Here is a 23,223-nt window from a genome sequence, read left to right as displayed (position 1 = left end):
ATCATCTGACTCAGGAATAACTCTCCTTTCAAAGAGGACACTGAATATGTGTGTAGTTAAAGAGATTGGGTAGATTCTTATACTAGGATAAGTCTCAGTTGTTAAATACTCCCCACTGAAGTTAGCAGAAAACTTGGAATCCACCCATGAGTGCCTGGTGAGCAGGTCATTAGCTTGTACATTTTCCTACGTCTGCCATGGGCACGTTTTTGGCTACGAGTGATGCCACAATGTGATATTGTAAAGAGATTCATGAGATAGATCTGAATGAGCCGGTCTACTTACACGAAGCAGACTGACCATGAAAGTACACATCTCCACCACGTGAAAGAGCATCAGAGGAGGATGTTACATTAAACATGACTGCTAGACTTGTTTTTCATTTAATCACTCTCTTGGGTCTCTCTGCACAATGCTAGGTTTGATCCCATAGTCTATTCAGATTCACAGATACTATGAGCAGAAAACAATTTAGCCTTTCTTTGTTTCAGTTCATTTCTGTAAAATGGGGTTTAATTCTTTGGGTTGGAATATTGCAAGACTTGATTTATTAGGATTTGAGAAAAGCAACTGAGTTCTGGAGAAAAAAGACCGGTGTAGGTACAGAACAGTACAGTGGGTGAAAAATAACATACTTTCTTTACAAAGTAAATGGTTAAATTTGTGGATTTCCAACTAATTTGCAAACAATTGTTTTTACAATATACCTGCAGGCTATTGAACAGAAAATGTCAGCTTCATGCCAAGAAGCTTGCTTTCCCTAGGTACATTTCACCTTAGAAGTTTTCCATAGAATTCCGAGTATCTGTAAAACACAAGATGAAAACCTCATGCACAAAATTGTTCTTGCATTGTAATTTTGAAGTTTGTGTATTACTTGAGTACCGTTCCTACAAACACCTGTCTGTTAAAATTTTAGCAGCATGCGTAGCATTTGTAGAACTCCAATGTTTGCTTTTATTGTTAGCGTCACAAACAAATATGCCTGTATATTTCTAATAAGTGCTTTTGTTTTACTAACTAGGCAATAAGGAATTTCTTTTATTCCTGCGCTGGTTGGTGTGTTGTTACCTTCATTCTGGGAGTCTGTGATCGACACAGTGACAACATAATGCTGACAAATGCTGGACACATGTTCCACATAGATTTTGGAAGATTTTTAGGTCACGCACAGACATTTGGAAGCATAAGAAGGTTAGTATCTATAGTGACGCATATAGTAAACTTTAAACAATGATCTGAAATTTCACAGCCTTATCAACTCCCATGGAAAAAACACAAATGAGATCATGCTTTTTTTTCTTCCTGAATTTTCCAAAACAACATCTTTTTGTTGTTCACAAAACCTCTCAAAAGTATAGGAATTACTGGGAAAGGAATTAAAAGGAGTTGTTGGGGATCCCCTTTCAGTCTAAAAAAAAAATAATCTAAATCCCTGTTTGATCAGAGATTTGAAAGATGCTGTTTAGTAGTGTCCAGAATAGCAGCCTGGCCTATGCCAAAGGAATTCTGATGTCCATTGTTTTCTTCTAACAGAGGAGTGATCCTATAATGGATCCAAAACCATAGATGTATCTAATTGACCACTTTCTTCCCATATTCAGAGAAGAAACCAAATTTTCCACATAGACATGGAGCATAATTACATTATGACTCTGTGGGTAAAATTGCAAACTTTTTCATTATCTTTTAAGTTCTATATCTAACCACACTGAACTCAGGTGCTGTTTTGCAAATATCTGATTTTACCTAAAAAAGACTGTGATTTTTCTGTGTTTCTATCTATCTATGATGTAACTATCCCATGACAAAGATAAATAAAATAGTGTGATCATGTATTCTAGTTCCTAATGTGAACATACTATGGAGGAATGAATTGGGATGGAATAAGAATAGGTAAGATAATACCAGTATGTGCAAAACACAAAGAACCTGTTATAGCAGAGTAGAGAATGGATAAAGGTTCCCTAATGCTGACAAGATGAGCTCTGTGTGTGTGTCTTCCCTCCATGTTTCCTAATAATTTCCAGAACTATTCCTAAATTAAGTTTGATCTAATTGTTCCTTTCTTTTTACTTTTTTGTTGTTGTTGTTGTTTTGTTTTGTTAAGCTGGCCTTTGACTATTTTAGGCTATCTCAGTGTGTTAGATGGAAATAACAGCGTGGGAGTATTGATATGAGGGAAGCTGATGGGGATAATAAGTATTTCTAAGCCAGGCAGTCAAAAGATTTAGTTGCAGTGCTCAGAATTATCATCAATCATTCAAGATACGCTCCCTTAATCCTACTTATTTGCTGTGGAAAGAATAAAGCAGAACAGAGTAATAAAAAAAGATACTCATGCACACTCTGAGTCAAGTGCTGCATGCCTGACTCCAGCAAACCTCCTTTTGGAGACTAACAGGAATTTCCCTGAGCAGTAATTATACATGAGTGAAGAATTATCTAGTTGGAGTGAACAACAGGATGAAGAAAATATAGGGGGGGGCCACAACAACCAAATTTAAACAGAAATCATGGATTAGCAATGATAAAAATAGATGTTAATTTTACGGTTTTACAACTCGGTCATACCACACCTCATTAAGTCTGTGAAAACTACTTAAAATGTAGTCGCTTCCATAAACAGCAACCTTTTTTTCCCTGTTTCTCCATGCAGTATATTGCTTTTAAATTATAGTATAAAATAATACATTTTAGGACCTCTATTCAGAGAGGTCCCTTAGTAAAACTAGGATTCACACTTAACAGCAGGTTCTGAACATCATGGGACAATGGTTGTCTTCCTCACACCTACATGTAACTGAGCAGATAAAATATTAATGACTGTAGTTCTCATGAGCTGTATGAACCTTCACAAAATGTAACATATTATTTGTAACACAGGAACACAGGCATATCACATTTCTACATCCCATAAATTTCAGGCGCTCAAAATTTGGAACTCTCAGTGCTATTTCTATCTACTCATTCCCACAAGGCAAGTCCTGAAATAGGTTTAGCCTCTAGTTTCTTTAACAGCTCTTCATATTAGATTTTCATTTAAGTTCTTATTAGATTTTTTAGTTGAGTTCTTTGCACCCCCACCAAGAACATACCCCTAAAATAATATTGATAAAACAGCAGCACAATGCTTTCAAATATTTAGAATTATTAGTCCTGACCCTTGGGGTTTTGTACAGTAGTTGCTATCCGTATACTTGTGAAGTTCTATAGGTGGCTATAACAAATGAAAAGCATCTGATACAAATCCCTATACATACATGCAACTGGTCTTTAGACATGTAACACAAACTAATTTTTTTTATTTTTATTTTTGTAAAATTAAATCTATGCAAATGAATGAAGACTTATAGAAAAAGAGTCCCTCTATGAACTCTTTAAAACGGTCATTCCTTTCAGAATTTAGGAAGCTGCTTGCCACAGCTGTCCATTTTCTGTTCTCAGGGAATGCTTTTTGCCATTACCAAACTCTTATTCCTCATAAAGTTTCATGAGGATAGGTCCTCTGCAGTGTTCTGCATATGGAGCATTTCTTCTGTTGTAAGTAAAGTGAAAGGCATACATGGCAGCTTTGAGAATCGCATGCTGTCATCCATGGGCTGCAGTTCTTTCTATCAAATCCAATATGAGTCTTCAGAGAACCCTTTGAAGCTGATATGATTCATGCAGTCATGCTCACTTTTGCATTCATGATTGTATAATACCCCAACAAGGGATTAGTTAAATTTTATAATTCCTGCCCTCATCTTTAAATGACGTCCAATAAATCTGCTTAGTTTTGAGTCCAAGGCAAAATCAGTAGCTCAGCTCTTTACTATTTCAGAGGGAAGAGGAATCAGGAACTTTCTGGTTTTTCCAGTTCCATGAACCTTCACAGTACAGCAAATATGTTAAATAGTACTAATAACCTGTCTTTACTTGGGTCTAGGAACTAATGTTTCGGAAGACGTGTTGGAAGGAGACATATAATGTATCTAAGCAATAGCATAAGAGTACTTGGCAGAGAAATTATTCTCAAAGTCCCACAGGGAACTTTCCTACTGAACCATGAGATTTCATTATCTTTTTTGTGTTTGTTTTTTTTTTTTTTTAAATCATACTGGATGACACATTTTGTTCGTGGTAATAAAATATTCCTTCTTTCATTCTCTAATCCAGCCACCACATTTGACTCTACATTCCCCTAAAGCAGTGAATTCTGCAGGTACACTTCAAACTGTATGAAGAAACATTTCTCCTTTAATTCCATAGAACCATCCTATTCTTTATCTACTGAGTATTCTGTGGCATTCATCGTAGACACACTCCAACCTGAGTAAGTGTAATATTATCCAGGCGATCATATGGGACTAGGTCAGTCATCAAATGGTATGGAAGAAGGTGTCTGGCTTATGGTTGTACCTGCCATGCTTTCTTTGCTTTTGTTTTCTTCTTTTCAGTTCTGACAAGTTCCTTTGTAACATTTCTTCTTTGGTGAATTAAGCATTAAGAAATTTATTTAAATCCTGTGTTAACTGAACTAATCCTAACTTCAGCAGTCTCATCCTCTCCATTACCAGTAACTTCCAACATTGTCGTCTATATTTTTTCAGTCAATGATGTGTAGTCTGAAACCTGATGGTGAGTTATGGAGTAGTCCAGATCATGGCACACTCTAAATTCACCTTTTGATAACCTAGGTGTCCTTTTTTTTTTTTTCCTTTTTTTTTTTAATACCCACTCATCCTCATTATTTACAACACTCACTGGCCTTTCTTTTTCCTGATCTTAATCACAGAGACTCTCTTGTCTCTTTGCCAAACTAATCCTGTGTCTTGGCGTGGTTTTCCCAGAAGTTAAATCTCCTAAGCTGGTTTTCTTCTACAAAGTTAATTACTAGAGGCAGCCTAACTATTCCATTGGGAAATTCCAGTTTTTGAAGGAAATTTCAAAAATATGGGAAAATTATGTTTCCCACACTTTCTTCCTATGTCAGTGTTTTCCTATACTGAAAAGCACTTAAGAAAGTCTGAGAATGTAGAAAAGTAGAAGTGCCTCTTTTTATTTTAAAAGTAAACCATTTCATTTTTAGTGTTAACAACCTAAAATGAGTGTTATTGTCCCACTGGAACTTTTTATTTGAAAAAATTACTTTTCAGGTCTTTCTTTCTAAAAGAGAAAAGTTGGTATACAGACAGGGAAAAATAAGTTGTATCTGTGTTCTTTCACTACATTGTATCTACATGTGTTCTATCTTTTTCCTAAAAATAGGAACAAGTGGGAGAAAGGGAAGATAGAAATTTGAGAATTTCACATTTTACTGTTTCCTTTTTGCCTTATTTAAATTTTATTTATGGTAATCACCAAAAGAAGAGTCTAAAACTTGAAAGTAAAAACTCAAAATATAATCACTTCTCATTTTCTAAATTTGTGCATGAAAACTGTTGGACTAACCTGTATTACCTGCTGCAAGATTTCATTAGGAATTTTCAGTATGCATATTTATTAATTCATTTTCTGCAGTTTAAATTTATTTTTCTGACATGATGGATCTGGAATTATCAGTTTCTCTGAACTGCTAACTCCGAATCCTTTGCCACCATCCACTTTCAGCACTTCCTGTATGCCACCCTCCAAAAATCTCTAACTGAAATCCTATGAAGATTTAATTTCATGACTTGAAGCACCTTGGTAGCCCCAATGATCTTAATAAGATTATACAGATGTTTAAAGATAGTCATACACATAAATCTTTGCAGAAAGACCTAAAGGTGAAGCAATGTCACCTCCAAGGTAACAAGGCCTAAAGGGGCTTGAATTTATGAAGCAAGAAGTCCATCACTTCTGAAAGTCAAGTGTGTCTAATTGCCCTGAATTAAACACCAAAAGCACAAGCTGAGTCTGAGAACATATGAGCAGCACAAGTTGCAGTCGTGAGTTTCAGATGCACTTCTGTTACCTTTGTCTGCCTTGAAGAGTAGGTATTTATTGTTGTTGCTCGATGCTTTCTCTGATTATCGAGCCTGGACAATAGTTTGCCCTTTACCATTGGTTATTTATTTTCAGTAATAGCCTCTTGTGGAGGGCATTCAACTAAAGCTTTTTGAAATCAGAGTAAATTATGTTCACTGTCCACTTTGTACCCTTAATTTTTTTTATTTTCCTTTTCAAAGTGCCCAGGCAGTTAAGAAAGGCACTGTTTCTCCATACAGCGCCTTTATGGATTTGAATGGATTTGACCCTATCCAGTTTTGTTCATCTAAGCGCATTGTTCTTCTGCTGAATTGAGCTCCCTGGAACCCAGTTGCTATCTGCCACAACTCTCGGTGTCCTTTCTGGCTTTTCATTCAGTTCGAGCAAGGCATAAACTGCTTTCCTATCTTCAGGAACAGCCACTTCCTTGAAGGAGTTATCATATATTCTTGTTAACAGTCATCTGGACTAGAAAAATTGTCTGATGCCTTCAGAGCCACCAATGGAATTCCCTCCACTTTGGGAGATTGTGATGGGTTGACCCTGGCTGAACACCAGGTGCCCACCAAAGCCGTTCTATCACTCCCCCATCCTCAGCTGGACGGGGGAGAGAAAAATATAACAAAAAGCTTGCGAGTCGAGATAAGGACAGGAGAGATCATTCAGTAATTACCATCACGGGCAAAACAGACTCAATTTGGGGAAATTAACTCAATTTATTACAAATCAACCAGAGCAAGGTAATGAGAAATAAAACAAAATCTCAGAACACCTTCCCACCACCCCTCCCTTCTTCCCGGGCACAACTTCACTCCCGGATTTCACCACCAAGCCCCCCCAGCAGCACAGGGGGACAGGGATGGGGTTTACGGTCATCACACGTTATTTTCTGCCGCTTCACCTCCTCAGGGCGAGGGCTCATCACACTCTTCCCCTGCTCCAGCGTGGGGTCCTACCCACAGGAGACAGTCCTCCACGAACTCCTCCAACATGGGCCATTCCCACGGGCTGCAGTTCTTCACGAACTGCTCCAGCATGGGTCCATTCCACGGTGTGCAGTCCTTCAGGAGCACACTGCTCCAGCGTGGGTCCCCCACGGGGTCACAAGTCCTGCCAGAAAACCTGCTCTAATGAGGGCTCCTCTCTCCACAGATCTGCAGGTCCTGCCAGGAACCTGCTCCAGCGCGGGCTTCCCACGGGCTCACAGCCTCCTTTGGGAACCCACCTGCTCCGGCATGGGGTCCTCCATGGGCTGCAGGTGGAGATCTGCTCCATCGTGGAGCTCCCTGGGCTGCAGGGGGACAGCCTGCCTCACCGTGGTCTTCCCCACGCGCTGCAGGGGAATCTCTGCTCTGGCACCTGGAGCACCTCCTCCTCCTCCTTCTTCACTGACCTTGGTGTCCGCAGGCTTGTTTCTCTTACATGTTCTCACTCCTCACTCCGGCGGCAGTTTCTCCCTGTGTCCCAACTTTTTTTCCCTTCTTAAAAATGTTATCACAGAGGCGTTACCACTATCACCAATTGGCTCGGCCTTGGCCGGCGGCGGGTCCGTCTTAGAGCCGGCTGGTATGGGCTCGCTCTCTCTCGAACACAGGGGAAGCTTCCAGCAGCTTCTTACAGAAGCCACCCCTGTAACACACACACACACACACACACACACACACACACGCTACCAAAACCTTGCCACACAAAACCAATACAGAGATTTACTGCACGTGAGTTATGGAAGTTAGTCTCTATCAACTTACTGCTTCAGAGATTTCTTCCTGCCCTCTCCTCTTCCCTCCTTCTCTTTCTATTAGTCACCACGTGATCTTTTGTAGAATGAGACCCTAGAGACAGGAAGTTTAACAATAAAACAGAAATAAAAGGGGAAAAAGACATCCTGTTCACTGTTCATTTTGATTATATGATTTTATTTGTTATCCTTTTCAAAGTATAACTTGTTACAGAGACATATTTTCTCTTTCCTTCTTCCATCAGAAACATTTTATTGTATCATGTCTTTCTCCAAAAGCTTTCTATACATACCTTTTTATGTTCGGGGGGAGCTGTTCTCACACCCAGTCAAGTGTTCACTTACATTCAGGGGGAGCTGTTCTCACACACAGTCAAGTATACATCAAGCACTTTTAAATTAATCTCTGTTGCTTGGTCTTGGTATCTTTTTTGCTTGTTCTGCACACCATGCCTTTGTCCTTCGTCCTTAACTGGAAAGCACACTGATATATTTAATTCATGTAGGATTTCATCCCCTGCCCTAAGGAATTTCTGTGCAGTTCAATTTGTTCATCACTGGTTTATTTCTCTATTTTGCCTGGTGATATACAAATCTCCTGCAACCATGTATTACTATGTTTTCCAAATAGACATCTCATATTGAAAAGACCTGTTACCTGAATGTTTGATAGGTATGGGATATAACCCCAGTCATTCTATTTATTTTAAGGCTGCTTTTAGGTCTGAGTTTTAAAATCTTCTTTTCACTACTGAGGGTCAGTCAGAACACAAAAAGCAGTTGTCCAACAATCCCCATTAACAAGAGGAATTGCTCCAATCTCCTCGTGAATTAACTCTCAAGTGTTTTATCAATAGGGTTAGTAATAAACTCCTAGCAAACCTGGAAAATTTGATAGTCTTAGAAAATTGTGTAAGGCATCAGGAATGCTGTACTGAGCACTTTCAAATACAGGTATTGAACATGAAGTATATAAAAGATTTAAATTCACCTTAACATTGTTATGCAGTCTGATTGCTAGTGACTTTGAATGCAGGCTGCTTTATACGTATCTGTCTGAAGAGAGAATCCTAACTCAGCTCAGAGGGTGCCTGAGCTGGACACAGTAGTGCATTTTAACCAGTCAATGTAGGACGCACATGGTTGCAACAGGACAATGTTTGAAACTATTGAAGACATGTATGCTATTAAAGAAGAGTACATCTTCTTTCAGAGAGGATCTTTTTTGGATTCTTCCAAAATATACAGTCAGCTGACTGTACAAAATGGTTGAAATTCTGGGACATAAGTGAATAATTTCTGTGGTCAGACTGCAGAATAATTAATGATCGCAGCCGAGACTGGGGCAATGCAGCCAAAGTGAAAACCAGCAAGACATGCCTCTAACTAGTTTCTGCTTTCCCATTAGGAGTCTTGCTAACATCCTTCTTACGAGGTAAGGTTCCAGAGGAGTCCCTGTGGCAACAAACACTGCAAATACTAGGTCTACACTAAGAACTGTAACCATGTCTAACCTCAGCTGTAAACATTGTGTTAGCTGTACTGTCACTTAGCATAGTAATCCTGTGGGACCAGGTGTGATCAAATCTCCATGATTTACAAACTCACTAACTTCAGCTGGCCCACAATGAAAGGGATTTTAGTTAAGTCACATTCCCTTGCACTTTGCACAGGCAAAGGGGCACAAATAAATAGTTACTATGGCTCAGTTTGCGTGGGGAAACTATATGTTAACGGAATGATGAATCAGAGCTCCTTGGCTTAAGCCTTATAGCTTGTTTTCTACCATATCCATTAAGAATGATTAAATCTCAATGTAACTAATTCAATTACTGACAGAAACAGATAAATCTTTCAGAACAGGCCTGTCTAATGTGTGAAATATTTCTTTTACTACTGATCAAAATAACAGGTATGTGCAACACAGTGATTTTACTGGAAAGATAACATTAATGCTCTGATAGTAAAAAATAATGATAATAGCAAAGTTGATATACACATAAAAAGAACTAACTTAATTAATAAATAAGACCATAGTGGTTTAAGCACTGTCTCAGTTACCTAAGGAATTCAGGAAATTCTTTCTAGTTTGATGTTTCTGTCTCTAAAGATAGATGTTAATACAAAAATAATGTGGGTAAAACTGTAATCAGAAATGAGATTTCAAATTTGTAGTAAGAAAACTTTTTATGCAGTAGATAAACAGCAGCAGAAATGGCAGAATATAGAGTTAAAAACATGTTGCCTGGTATAGACTTGATTCCTGGTCATTTGGTTGGAGAATGTAGGTCAAAAATATTAGATGCATGTTTTGAATGTCCAGGCTGTGTAGATTACCTGAGCCAAGGATGCTCAGGGCATTCAGGAATCCTTCTGTGTAAGTATTAAGGGGATAAGGTTAACACTAAATTCAGACCGGTTTACCCAGGTCAATGTCCAGTTGAATCTTAAAAACCTCCCAGGATAATCTCTCCAGGCAACTTGTTTCAATATTTAATTATCCTCACAGTGAAGGGGTTTTTTTTCTTATGGCCAGTCAGAACCTTAGCTGTTCCAATCTTCTCCCTCATTTTTGCCTGGGTCCATCTGTTTCATAACCTCCTACAGATACTAGAAGGTTACTGTTTGGTGTCCTGAAAACCTTCTCATGTTCTAGGTAAACGAGCTCTATTGGTTTTGTTTGGCAAGGTTTTGGTAGCGGGGGGGGGTTACAGGGGTGGCTTCTGTAAGAAGCTGCTGGAAGCTTCCCCTGTGTTCGAGAGAGAGCGAGCCCGTACCAGCCGGTTCTAAGACGGACCCGCCGCCGGCCAAGGCCGAGCCAATCAGTGATAGTGGTAACGCCTCTGTGATAACATTTTTAAGAAGGAAAAAAAGTTGGGACGGAGAGAAACTGCCGCCGGAGTGAGGAGTGAGAACATGTAAGAGAAACAAGCCTGCGGACACCAAGGTCAGTGCAGAAGGAGGGCAGGAGATGCTCCAGGCGCCGGAGCGAAGATTCCCCTGCAGCCCGTGGTGAAGACCCTGGTGAGGCAGGCTGTCCCCCTGCAGTCCAGGGAGGTCCACGATGGAGCAGATCTCCACCTGCAGCCCATGGAGGACCCCATGCCGGAGCAGGTGGGTTCCCGAAGGAGGCTGTGAGCCCGTGGGAACCCCGCGCTGGAGCAGGCTCCTGGCAGGACCTGCGGATCTGTGGAGAGAGGAGCCCACGGAGCAGGTTTTCTGGCAGGACTTGTGACCCCGTGGGGGACCCGCGCTGGAGCAGTGTGCTCCTGAAGGACTGCACACCGTGGAATGGACCCATGCTGGAGCAGTTCGTGAAGAACTGCAGCCCCTGGGAATGGCCCACGTTGGAGGAGTTTGTGGAGGACTGTCTCCCGTGGGTGGGACCCCACGCTGGAGCAGGGGAAGAGTGTGATCAGCCCTCGTCCTGAGGAGGTGAAGCGGCAGAAAATAACGTGTGATGACCATAAACCCCATCCCTGTCCCCCTGTGCCTCTGGGGGGGGCTTGGTGGTGAAATCCGGGAGGGTAGTTGTGCCCGGGAAGAAGGGAGGGGTGGTGGGAAGGTGTTCTGAGATTTTATTTTACTTCTCATTACCTTGCTCTGGTTGATTTGTAATAAATTGAGTATGTTTTGCAAATTGAGTCTGTTTTGCCCGTGACGGTAATAGTGAATGATCTCTCCTGTCCTTATCTCGACCCGCGAGCCTTTGTTATATTTTCTCTCCCCTATCCAGCTGAGGATGGGGGAGTGATAGAACGGCTTTGGTGGGCATCTGGTGTTCAGCCAGGGTTAACCCATCACACGAGCCCACCTACCTCAGCCTCTCCCCACAGGCGAGTGCTCTAGCCCTCAAACATCTTGGTGGCCTTCTGCTGAACCTGCTCCAGTTTAGCAGCATCTTTCCTGTTTTGGCAGGGTGTGGAGTAACAAGTGCTCAGTAAAGGGTATCTACTGGCTGCTCTCCTATGAATTCAGCCCAGGATGCTGTTGGCCTTCATTGCTTCCAGGGCTCATATTTGGCCCACCACTGGCTCCTGCCTAGCTCACTGCTCATCACCTGGGAGCCTTGTCAGTGAAGACTGAGACAAAGGCGGCGATGAGTACCTCCGTCTTGTCTGTGCTCCCATGTCACTAAATCACTAATTGGCAGCAGGTCCACATTTTCTTTGTTCATCCTTTTCCTAATGATGTCTCAGTAGAACTTCTTGTTGCACTTCATGTGCACCACCAGTTGTAACTCTAGTTGAGCTTTGCATTTCTGCATTTCCAGGCAGAGTTTGTATATTTCTCCTTTGTAGGCAATCCCTACTTCCACTTCCTATATATGTCCTTTTTGCCTTGAAGCTTAGTCACGAGTTCCCTGTTTGGGCGAGTGACTCTCCGTCTGTCTGTTACTGGAAATAAAAGCTATTAAAAATACAACTGAGAGTAAATACCTCAAGATAAGATAAATTCTGTGGTTTTGGAAAGGTGTTTCAAATTTGCTAATTCACTTCTCTCTTCTATTCCTTTTTATAGCATTATAATTACTATTTGGCAGTTGAAATTTAGACTGTTGTTTTATTTAGATGTGGATGGGTATACCTCAGGTCTGGGTGATTTGAGTAATAAAGTCTTAGCAAGAGGCTGTTTACGCTTTGCAGGAGCAGACATGTATCTGTGGAACTGTTAGCAAGATTTCTTCACTAAAAGAAATAGTAAACAGAAAAGTTTTCTAAACAAATCTGAACATATATTTGCAATACAAGCCAGTGAAAATGTAAGTGGTAGCAACTGTCATTGAAGTCAATGGGAAACTGCCATCAAGTCTGGCAAGTGAAGTATTTATATTTTATACCAAGCTCAGAACTACTGCTCTTTTATGAGGTCGCTTACAATATATTTACATCATTTAGATGCTATGCTTGCTGAAAAGACTATCATCTCCTTTAACAGTGATCAGAAAAATAATAAGCACTGTAGAGTTCTCCTGGAGCATTCACCTCTCTTGAGTGGTTATTTTTTCCAGGAAAGGATCATTTTGTGAGATAGAGAAGAAAGAATAGATATCCTATAACTTGATGTAAGTTAATGGAGCCTTAGTAGAGCTCCTGTAACTTTCACAAATAACATTATCATAAATTAAGAAAACACTGCATAGATAAAACCATTACAGTGCAGAACTGCTTTAACAACCATTAATGGAAAGTACCTAGCTGTGTTTCAGTATCAGGATGGAAGGATATGCCAAATGGCATACCATAAGGTTTGTGATGGGACTGACATCTTTCAATATTTTCATTAGTAACCAATATGATGAGACAGTTAATATGTTTGTTCATTTTTTAGTTAGAGGCCTAGCGTAAGAGTTTTTGACTGTGGTGAAAGGTGGGATTAGCAGTGACAGGTAGTTTTTCAGAAAGGGATCTCAGGGTTATACTGCAGACAAGTTGAATGTGAGTTGACAGAATATTGAATTTGAAAGCATGAAATGTGAAGTAATCATTTTGCTTCACATGACACTGGTAAAACTTCAGCTGGAATATTTTCAACATTTTACTTTTAGAAAGATTGGATAAGGAGTCCACAGAAATTACAAGGAGTCCAGAGAAAAGCAATTAAAATTGTCAGACATCTGGAAAACAAGATTTATGAGAAAAGGTTGAAACAATTGTCTACAGAATATTGAGGAAAGACATAATAACAGACTGCAAATACATTAGAGGCTGCTGTAAAGAAGACTGTATCTTCATGTTCCCTTAGGAAAGAACAAGAATTAATAGGATGAAAGTACAGCAAGGTTAGATTACGTATTAAGGAAAAAAACCGCTGTGAGGGGAGACACAGAAACAGAAATTTGCTAGGGAGGTTGGAGAAGAACTCTATCACTAAAAACCTTTGAGAATAGGCTAAAGAAGCATCTCAGAAGCATGTTTATGCTTGATCTTGTCCTGGTAAGCAGAAATACGGAGCATCTCTTCTAGTCCCCTTTGCAGGCATATATTTGTTTATGACTTTTTATACTCTTGCTTGAGAAGAATTGTATTGTGCAGTTGTTCACTGTTTCATTCTTTAATATATGAAAGGAATACACTTGCTCATGGTTTTTTTTTCTGTGTCTACAAATATATATGATTACTGTGATTAGATATTTTCACTTGGCTTAGAGAAATAAGCACTCATGTTCATTTATTTTGTGTGAGGGTGTTCTTCAACAAACTTTTGGCTTTTACTGCAGAGCAAAGGATGTCAGCATTCAAACACTCCCTTTTTAGCCTTTCCTATTTTACTGGATACATTGAAATTCCACATAGTCATGCTGAATGCTATCAGTCACTCTTGACTCAGCCAAAATGGTTTTAAAGCAGACAAGGGATTTATGGGGATATATGCTGCTGAGCAGCTGATTATTAAATTGCAAACAGTTCTGTATGGTTTCTCACACATTGTCTCCTATGTTCATATGACAACTTGGACTACAACTGGTTTGATCTCATTGTATTACTGTGTGTGACATGAAATTTTCCATAGCTACACTATTAGGAAGTTTAGATGGGATCAGAGCAAAGGTCATTTGTTGTTGATTATCTCATATGCTTTTTCTACTTAAGATAAAAGGAAGTCAGTGTATCATTCTTAACTGTTCTGTATTGTGAGATTCATGGTAGGAAAAACTAAAACCAAAACCATTGTTGACCTTACAAGCTTTGTTAATCACTTTACATCTAGTGTTTCATAACAAATCCTGATGAGCTTACTGGTCTTCTAGGAATGCAGCATACTTCTAGCCTACAGTGAAGTCCCAGTAAATGTTCCCATCACCCCAGACCAAGTTTGTTTTTGCATAATGATCTCTTCAGTTGCTTGAGGTTTCCTTTCTTTCCTCCCTCTCACGACATATCATCCAAACATCCTTAACCTCCAGAGGAACTGCAAAACACATTCCCATGAAAATCTTAAATCTCTAAAAGCAGTACCCAAGAAAAAAAGAATAAAAACACCATAAAACTAGCCTTGCTTCTCACTGAATGACTTGAGTAAACTCTTTGTCACAGCCATAGTAAAGTATAAGTCTTTAGGGTCCAGGACTGCAAACAGACTCTGTCATAAAGAGGGGTATTGCTTTTTTGACTGATTTCTATTATAAAACTAAAGGGCTCATTAATCTCACCTAGGGCTTGGTGGGGGGGGAGGGGTGGGAAGGGAAAAAAACAAAACAAAAACATAAACAGTGAGTGAGCTGTAGTAAGGTAGCTTTAATGATTTTGTGAGGCTTGTCGGCTGTACTTCTTTGGTCTACCTCAAGCCACACCAGTGCTGTCAATAAGGCTTTTTTTTCTAGAAATTATGGTACCCAACATTACCATTATACAGTAGAGGTCATTCAAGAATGCTTCAATTCTTTATTTCCTTAGCACACCATAAAGAAAAAATAACACTTCTGTTCTTTACCATCCCTGGAGGTATTCAAAAAACACGTAGACAAGGCACTTCAGGACATGGTTTAGTGGGCATGGATGATGGTTGGACTCACTGAGCTTAAACGTCTTTTCCAACCCAAATGATTCTATGATCTTGAAGAGATATGGTAAAGGGCTTTTACTTGAAAATACTTCATCATACTAGTTTTGTTAAACTGATGCTAGTTATTTCATTAATTGATGGAGGCAGCAAGCTGTAATAGATACAGATTTTAGGCCAAGGGGCTTTTGTCCCCATTGGCTGTAACACAGTCATTGGTCTTTGAACATCCTACGGATGTAAAGTATTATAGGGCTTAGCTGTGATCTTGAGGCTATGTTCTGGGGTAAGAAGTGTTTCACATTTATGTCTTTTAGATAATTTCATGTAAGCAAGCTATGTAATAGATTTATGTCCAAATGAGTGAAGTCTTTCGTAGTTGTTATTATTACCAGGCCTTTGGATGCATTGCATATCTTCTGAATAAATGCCATCATGTAATATGATCTTAGCTATGTGCCACAAAGGGGGCTAGAGATATTGGAGATGTACTGCTTTAAATACAGAAAGACAGGCTATGCACCGGTGTGAGGTTTGTTTGCGTGTGTGTGTGATAAATTAGAATGCTCATGCAACACCAGGGCATGCATTGCTTTTTTTCTTATGTAGGCTAAACCAGCCTCTGTTTCTTGCTGACGTAAATTTTCCCATGCATGATGGATGGTGACTTGACTTGGCTGTTTGTAATTTTGCTGGAATAATTTTTAGACTATCCCCTTCTATGTTTTTATATTCCCAAGGAGTTTGTGAAAGCAGCAAGGAACATTTTGCATCCATACAGAGACATTCATCCCTGTCAATTGTTTTTTCAGAATCCTTTATGTACTCTTCAGTGAGTAAGCGCCTTCTCCCACTGAAACTTTGCTTTTTATTATTGGCATGAGAAATGACTGTGTTGTTCCTTCTAGTGGGTCTAGTCTCCTATACTAAGTTGGTCTTATGTGTTTTTTTAATTTCAATTGCAAAGTGTTCCTTTTATGAGCAGCCAGCTTACTTGGACGTGCACAGGAATGGAGCTTCAGCATCTGACTGGTTGCAGGGCTTACTTTGCGGCAGAAGGTCTAATATCACAAGATCTTGAGCAAAACCAGGGAAAGCAAATTCCTACATTGTATTTTGCAGGTTAACAAGGGAGGACAGGCCTACCACCTTAGAAGACAGTCTTAAATGATACTGAGAAATTTAAGAACCTTGTAAAACTGCTTAAAATCATCTTACAAATAAATTTAATCTATAAATAATATAAATACTAAAATATCAGTTTTATGTTCAAATGGATTGTTTTGCAACAACAGTAAGAGAATTGACTAACATTGCAGTCATTGCTTTGTGTGGAAGTTGGCCCACAGCCCAACTCAACAATGTTAAACACCACATTTTTTCCAGTAATTTCTGATTGCAGTGTCTGTTTTCAGCTCAAGTAGCTTAATGTGGGAGATTTGGACTAGCTTAGAAAGGACTATGTTTTCACAGTGTACTTGTGTCCCTTGATGCAGTTGGACATCAGAAATTAAATTTATGAATGAAGCAGCAAGCAGAGTGGGTTCAGACTCAGCCCACTTTTCAGGTTTTAGCAAGAAATAGAGATCATCAAATTCATTTCTGCATTCAAGCTTCCCAAGAATATTTAGTTTATTTGAGTTCACTTTGAATTAAGGGTTAACACACAGCACCTATTTCCTTGGAATATAGCCCTCTAATCTGTTTACATGCCTCTGTATACACAGTTGTGATGAGTAAATCACTGCAGTACTTTTGTCTGTGTTAGGATGCAGTATATCAGGCCTTTCTGAAACTATTGAATGATAGGATTATTAGCAGAAGCCTGGCTAATCTGTTTTCTTCTGCAAGAGCATGCCATAGCCACAAACTATGCCAGAGATAAGAAAAAAAGGCAAGACATGCTGACAGATTCTGCACCTCATTTACTTTAGGGTAATAGAATACAGAGTAACTGTGCAGAAAACAAAACAATGTATTTAGGTTTATTCTGTTATAACCTGAGTCAGAAACGTTCCTTTAGAACAGTGTATGTTTAATGATAGCATCGCATGTCGTATTTTTTTGTTGTTAGACTGTGGAGTTGTAGGGGTTTTTCTTAAATTCCCTTCTTGCCTAACAGAGAGTTGATATTTGTATCCCATCCTCTTTGAGAACAACTTTTAAATATTTCAATACCAGGAGAGGACTTGTTTCCAGCTTCACTTTCAGGCTGGAGTCAAGAAATTAAAGCGATGAGAGTTTAGAAAGAAAAGCAATGAAGAGCCAGAATAAAACATGTAAGCTCCAAACTTGTTCAGTTTTTGGATTTCTCACTAGGAAGCTCTTGCTGTGAAACCTGTCTCTGCCCCAATTAGTCAGTGACACCAGGCAGAGCAATCAAGCTGTCCACATTGAGGAAGGGAGAGATGAAATAATGAGGAATTTAATAGTGGAAAAACAAATGTGAATAATGAGTTACAAATATTAACTTTCTTGCATGATTTGCTTTTTTCAGTGAAATTTCTCATGTAATTGTTCTCTTTTCAAGGGACCGAGCTCCCTTCATCTTCACATCAGAGATGGAGTATTTCATCACAGAAGGTGGAAAAAACCCACAGCGTTTTCAAGAGTTTGTGGAGCTTTGTTGTCGAGCTTATAACATAGTCAGAAGACACAGCCAGTTACTCTTGAACCTGCTGGAGATGGTAAGAAGCTTGAGAATGACACCAAAAAAATCAGTTTCCACTGGTGTCCTCTTCCCTTTTACCGTTTCTCTGCTGCCTCCAGTAGCACTGTGATTTGAAGAGATATTAGCTGCTCTGCTGGAAATGTTAGTGATGGCACTTCCTAGGCAAAAAAATCTATCCAATTTCAGTACTAATTTCTGAGAAAAGAAAAGCTAAGCTGCCTGGGTCTTTTTTTCTCTTTCTCTTTCTCTTTCTCTTTCTCTCTTGTTCTCTTTTTCTCTCTCTTTCTCTTTCTCTTTCTTTCTCTCTCTTTCTCTTTCTCTTTCTTTCTCTCTCTTTCTCTTTCTCTTTCTTTAAAGCATTCTTTTTTACAAAATAGAAGAAAACTGCAAAAGAAGCTGGGTATAATTTTCGCCTTCAGGAATTTCACTCAGCCCTTTTTCTAGGTCTTCAAGAAACCACTCACCAATCCTGTTCATGGTTATAGCAAGACAAAGTAAACTAAATATTTCACAGACTGGGTGATATGACAGTACCTAGCAGCACTACAGCTAACAAAGGTGGCATTAGAATGTTTTTTTGCACATTTCCATGCTCCCTTCTTAGGATTGCAAACACAGAAAAGAAAGAGCACTTACCCATATTGACAGGTTTAAAAATCCTTTTGTATAGGATTTTAAAACCTCTGGGAGTTTTTATCCCTTAAGTATTCCTACCGATTCACATGCCAGGCAGATTCCATAACTGCTTTATGCCTCTATTTACTTGTGTGTGAAAGGTTAATGATTTTTCCCTTCACAGGTAGAATGAGAATAATAAATTAACTAATGTTTGCTAAGTTGCTTGGCTAATATATTAATCCAAAACTTAAGTCCAGGGCCCCGTGCAAAACCTAGGTGACTGGTCTGTGCATGAAAAAATCTACACAACCTTATAAACAGAACCCCTGCTGGGGTTGGGGTACAGCCAAGAAGTTGCTCTGTAAACACTACTTTATCATCTCCAACTTCTGCAATGGGGAGGGAAGAAATGGTAAGAACTTGCTCATCTTATTTCTTCTGTCTTGTCCATGGATTCACACGCAGTGGTACAGTGAGTGATTTCCCAATATAGAGCAGGAACGATTTCCCCAGATCTCTTAACCCTGCTTCTGAGTAGTCACAAAGGTGCAGCAAAACCGAGTTCCCATCAGAAAGCATAATTTCACACTGAAAGCAGTGCAGAGTGCTGTTGTAGGAGATACTGTCTAAGTTAAAGAGCCTCTGGAAAACTCAGGAGCACCCTTGCTCTCTCATCCACAGCAGTAATCCTTGCATTTCTGAACAGGTTGCCTAAAACTGCATGCTGCAAATATAGCTACATCTTCTGCCCACCTCCTTGGCCCCAATGCAGTACCTTTTTCTGCAAGCAGCAGAGATAATGATTTTAGATTACTCTGGGATAACAAAGAGAAAATGTTCCCGGCAGGAGCCCTGAAATAACTAGCTATCTTTGCCTGGTATAGTTCTGGTCTGTCTATATTCAGGACATGATGTGTCTTTTGTTTCTGCTGATCTTTAAGGAGAGGTAACAGTGCTGAGCTAAAAGTCAGCGTACAGATATGTTTTAATATTTGTCAGTGGGCTGCAGTTCAGTCATTTGTCAATTGTGTTGCATTTCATAATGGAAAAATAACTGACAGCATACTCGCACCCTATCAATGAGCACTTCATATCAAAGGAAATTAAAAAAACAAGAGAAATGCCTTGGTTTTGCCAGTGATGTTTGGAAAGGTGAATCTGGGTCTGCACTTGAAATGGGGTGTTGGTCAGAAACTGTAAGTATCAAAATGTTTTAGGTGTATGGGTCACTTCTAGAAAAGTAAATAGACTGTGAAGTTGTTCTACTTTGAATTCATTTCCATGCAGAATATCAGATGTTATCATGGAGGGGCGAGATAATCTAACCACTGCTTATTTGTATCAATGACAGTCTAAGATTTCTCTCACTGTCTGGAAAGCTGCATTATTAATCTTTCCTTCCCTTCCCTTCTCACATTCTGTTTCCTGAGATGCTATTTATAAAACATGGTTAAAATAATCTAAACAATAAGGCTATTTCCAAAAAGTACAGTACTTCACAGGAGCAGTAAACTGTGCCATGGATGGTCGGTAACTATTAGTGGTTTCTAGCAAACCATGATTATGAACAATTTAGGGGGTTTGGCCCAGTTTGGGAATTAATGCTTTTTCTTGGTGGTGAGCAGCAGTTTCTAGAGCTGTACTGACATTTGCTACTGAGAGTAAGAAATAATCCATGAAGTTTCCATCACTTTCAAAAGCAGAAACATCTGTGGGAGACCCAAGAGTATGCTGGGCGGAGTTCAGCTGCGTAAACGCCTGTAGTTCATCAGCTTTGCTCTCATTAAAGATTTGATGTGAAGTATTATAAAGAGGGTGATTTCAGGACACAAACACCTTTTGACTAGTTTAAAGAAATGCAAAATCCATTATTGTTATAAAAATTTTTCAGGTAGAAAATTATTAAAAGAGGCTTAGAGGTGACACTAGACAGCAAGGAATTGGTCTACTTGCCTCTGTTGTGACAAGAAACAGGTCAACCTTATAGTGTAAAACAGGAGACAGTACCTAGACAGAGCAGATCTAAGACTCAAGAGTCCTGTGTCCCCATACAAGTCATTTCACCCTTCTAAACTCAGAAACACCATCTGGGAAAAGAGGATCAGGAAACATCCCCATTTGGGAGGTCTAATGCATGGAAAGTACATGCCGGGACTATTCATTTTTCATGGGATGGTGGGCTGAGCATCACACACCAGCTCTGAATCCAGGCCCAAGGAGAGTGTAGGCAGCTCCACTCAGTGAGTCAGAAGGTCTGGGATAACCAAGTGTGGTAGGTCAAGACATACATGTGGCCAAACAAGGAGAGCAATGCAGGCACTTAAACTTAGGCATCTAGTGATGTTTGAGTTGCCCTAGGCAACCTGTAGTTGTTTTCCAAACAGTTGTTCCATGTCTTGTCTAATTAACATCTAGTATCACTAGCCACAGTACCCAGAAGCATCCTCGGTCAGGGACTGGAAACACAAAAGATATGCTATATGGAGCAAAAGGTTTGAAGCAGTATAATAAGCCTCTAGGACCCCTTTGCAGCGAGCAAAGCACTGTGTAGGTACTGCCCAGCTAAAGTCTTTTCTTTTGCTTCAGCAAATGGTTTTCCACCTTCTACAAAGCAGAGAACCTAAAAAAAAATCGTGTTTTTCAGTTGCACTACAGGTCATTAAGATTATGTTCATATCTGATATTGTTCCCTTTTCTAATGCAGGGCAAGAAGATTAATCTGCCTATGCAACAACACTTTTTTTTTTTTTTTTTTTTCTTTAAAGGAGGCAGGAGCTGTTATCATCTTTTATAAATGGATTGAAGGCATACAGATAAATAGCACTGTGTGTCCTTAAGTGCTGAATGTTATTATTGTCCATGCTTTCAACTCACTTAAATTCATCTCATTGAGCTTTCTGCTTCTCTGCTCCTTGCTAGCCAGAGCTCTCTGAGACAGAAATCTAACTGTCCAGTGGTAGTATAGATTGGGTCTGATGTGAAGCAAGGTTTTCCTCATAATTCCAAACAAAAAATATACAAAATATTGAAATTTGAATTAAAAATATTAAGAAGGTTTGAAGGAGTAAAGAAAATGCACAGCGGTGACTGCAAATTCAGATACATTTCCTTCTGAGCAATGTGAAGGAGTGATTTTTTTTCTCCATTACACACAAAGCATCACTTTCAGCTTACTTTGATTGTTGAGAAAAATCAGTAGGTTTTGAAGCGAGTAAAAATTATTTTTGTTGTTGACATTTTAAAATGCCTGGAGAGAGCTGTATGGGCAATTGGATGCACTCAGTTGTCTACCCTACTCATGTTGTTACTTTGCAAGGGGAATATTCACATTATTTGTCTCTTGAACCTAACTTGGCAAAGTGACTAGAACAGCTCCGTCCCTCTTTGATGGAGAATGATTCCCCCTTCAAAGGGCAGTTCTCAGTGCCTAAGTCAGGGCTCCTGCTGTGATTTGGCATCTAAAGATACTTTTCTCCTCCATTGACTGTAAAGGGAGTGAATCTATGAACCCTTTGCAGGAGTCCAGAGCAGTAATGGTGAAATCAGTAGCTACAAATGAGAAGGTGATGTTGCGCTAAATTGGATTAGGACCAAGATAACACTGTGAGCATAACAGAAACATGGTTACTATTGTTCAGGTGGCTGAATTTGGTTGCCTTCCCTTTATCACCATTAGAAGGCTATGAAGGAATCTTAGGAATGCACATATTGACATTATGATATCCGATGAGAAAATAAATAACTAAAATGGATTGGTGATTTTGACCCATGCCTCTTTCTGGTACCTCAGTATGAAGGTTTACAATGCAATATATTCACTTTAGTATTCCAGGCATTGCTCTAGCTTCAGAACCACTTTTCAGATCAGCAGACCTTTGTGTTTTACAAGAAGGCCTTTTGGAGTAAAACCTTTCTATTCTCAGTTAGCCCCACTAAATTTAAATTTCTTTTCAATAGAACAGTGGACTAATTATATGTCTTTACTTTAAGATGCTGCATGCAGGATTGCCCGAGCTAAACAGCATTCAGGATCTGAAGTATGTGTATGATAACCTCCGTCCTCAGGACTCAGACCTACAGGCTACAAGCTACTTTACAAGGTAAAACCAGAATATAATACAGAAAATTTATCTCCTTCAGGCATGAAGCAAAGCTGTCAAACAAAGCAAACAAACAAACAAACAAAGGCAGTTTTTCTTTTATGTTAAGAGGTTGTAATCAGTGAAATTACACAAAAGGATAACTGGTCTTCATGTGTTTACTTTTAAAATGTCCATTCCTTATGCGTGTTATAACCAATCTCCTCAAATTTCTGGAAGAAACAGTTGTGCATTTGTGGTACACTTCTAACAAGTCACTTATTCAGTGCCTAGAGATTTCTTTGGCTTTCATGGTGAAACCATCCTGCCTTACATCTAGTCAGCTTTCCTCTCTGCTTTTAAATGCAACAGCTACATGCAACAGGATTTGGACTGCATAAAAAGGTTCAACTTGTTAATGGACTGAGTGAGGACCTGGAATTCCTGCATTTTAGTCCCTTTTCTGTTCTCCTTTTGACTTTCTGTGTTGTCTCAGGCAAGTTACTTTCCCTCTGTTAGCCATAGTTTTTCCATCTACAAAATGGTACTGATACTTCCTTTTAAGCACTTAATAGATCTGTCACAGAAAAGCATTGTGTGTGAATACAGGTATGTTTAAAGCTTGATTTGTGTTAGGGTAATGAAACTTTTCACTTGTT

General features: G+C 39.4%; 1 protein-coding gene across 1 annotated transcript in view; it reads left to right on the top strand.

The window, feature by feature from the left end:
• PIK3C2G (phosphatidylinositol-4-phosphate 3-kinase catalytic subunit type 2 gamma) overlaps positions 1 to 23,223 on the top strand; it is a 209,969-nt gene that overhangs the window by 135,042 nt on the left and 51,704 nt on the right. Inside the window, exons 23-25 of the mRNA XM_049821675.1 lie at positions 1,025 to 1,194; positions 17,727 to 17,883; positions 22,476 to 22,585. Coding sequence (XP_049677632.1) covers positions 1,025 to 1,194; positions 17,727 to 17,883; positions 22,476 to 22,585 — 437 coding nt within the window. The remainder of the gene's footprint in view (positions 1 to 1,024; positions 1,195 to 17,726; positions 17,884 to 22,475; positions 22,586 to 23,223) is intronic.

Source organism: Accipiter gentilis, chromosome 18 (assembly GCF_929443795.1).
Source record: "Accipiter gentilis chromosome 18, bAccGen1.1, whole genome shotgun sequence".
Taxonomy (NCBI): Eukaryota; Metazoa; Chordata; class Aves; order Accipitriformes; family Accipitridae; genus Astur; species Astur gentilis.
Note: the sequence above shows the minus strand (reverse complement) of the source record. Positions and strands in the feature narration are given on the sequence as shown.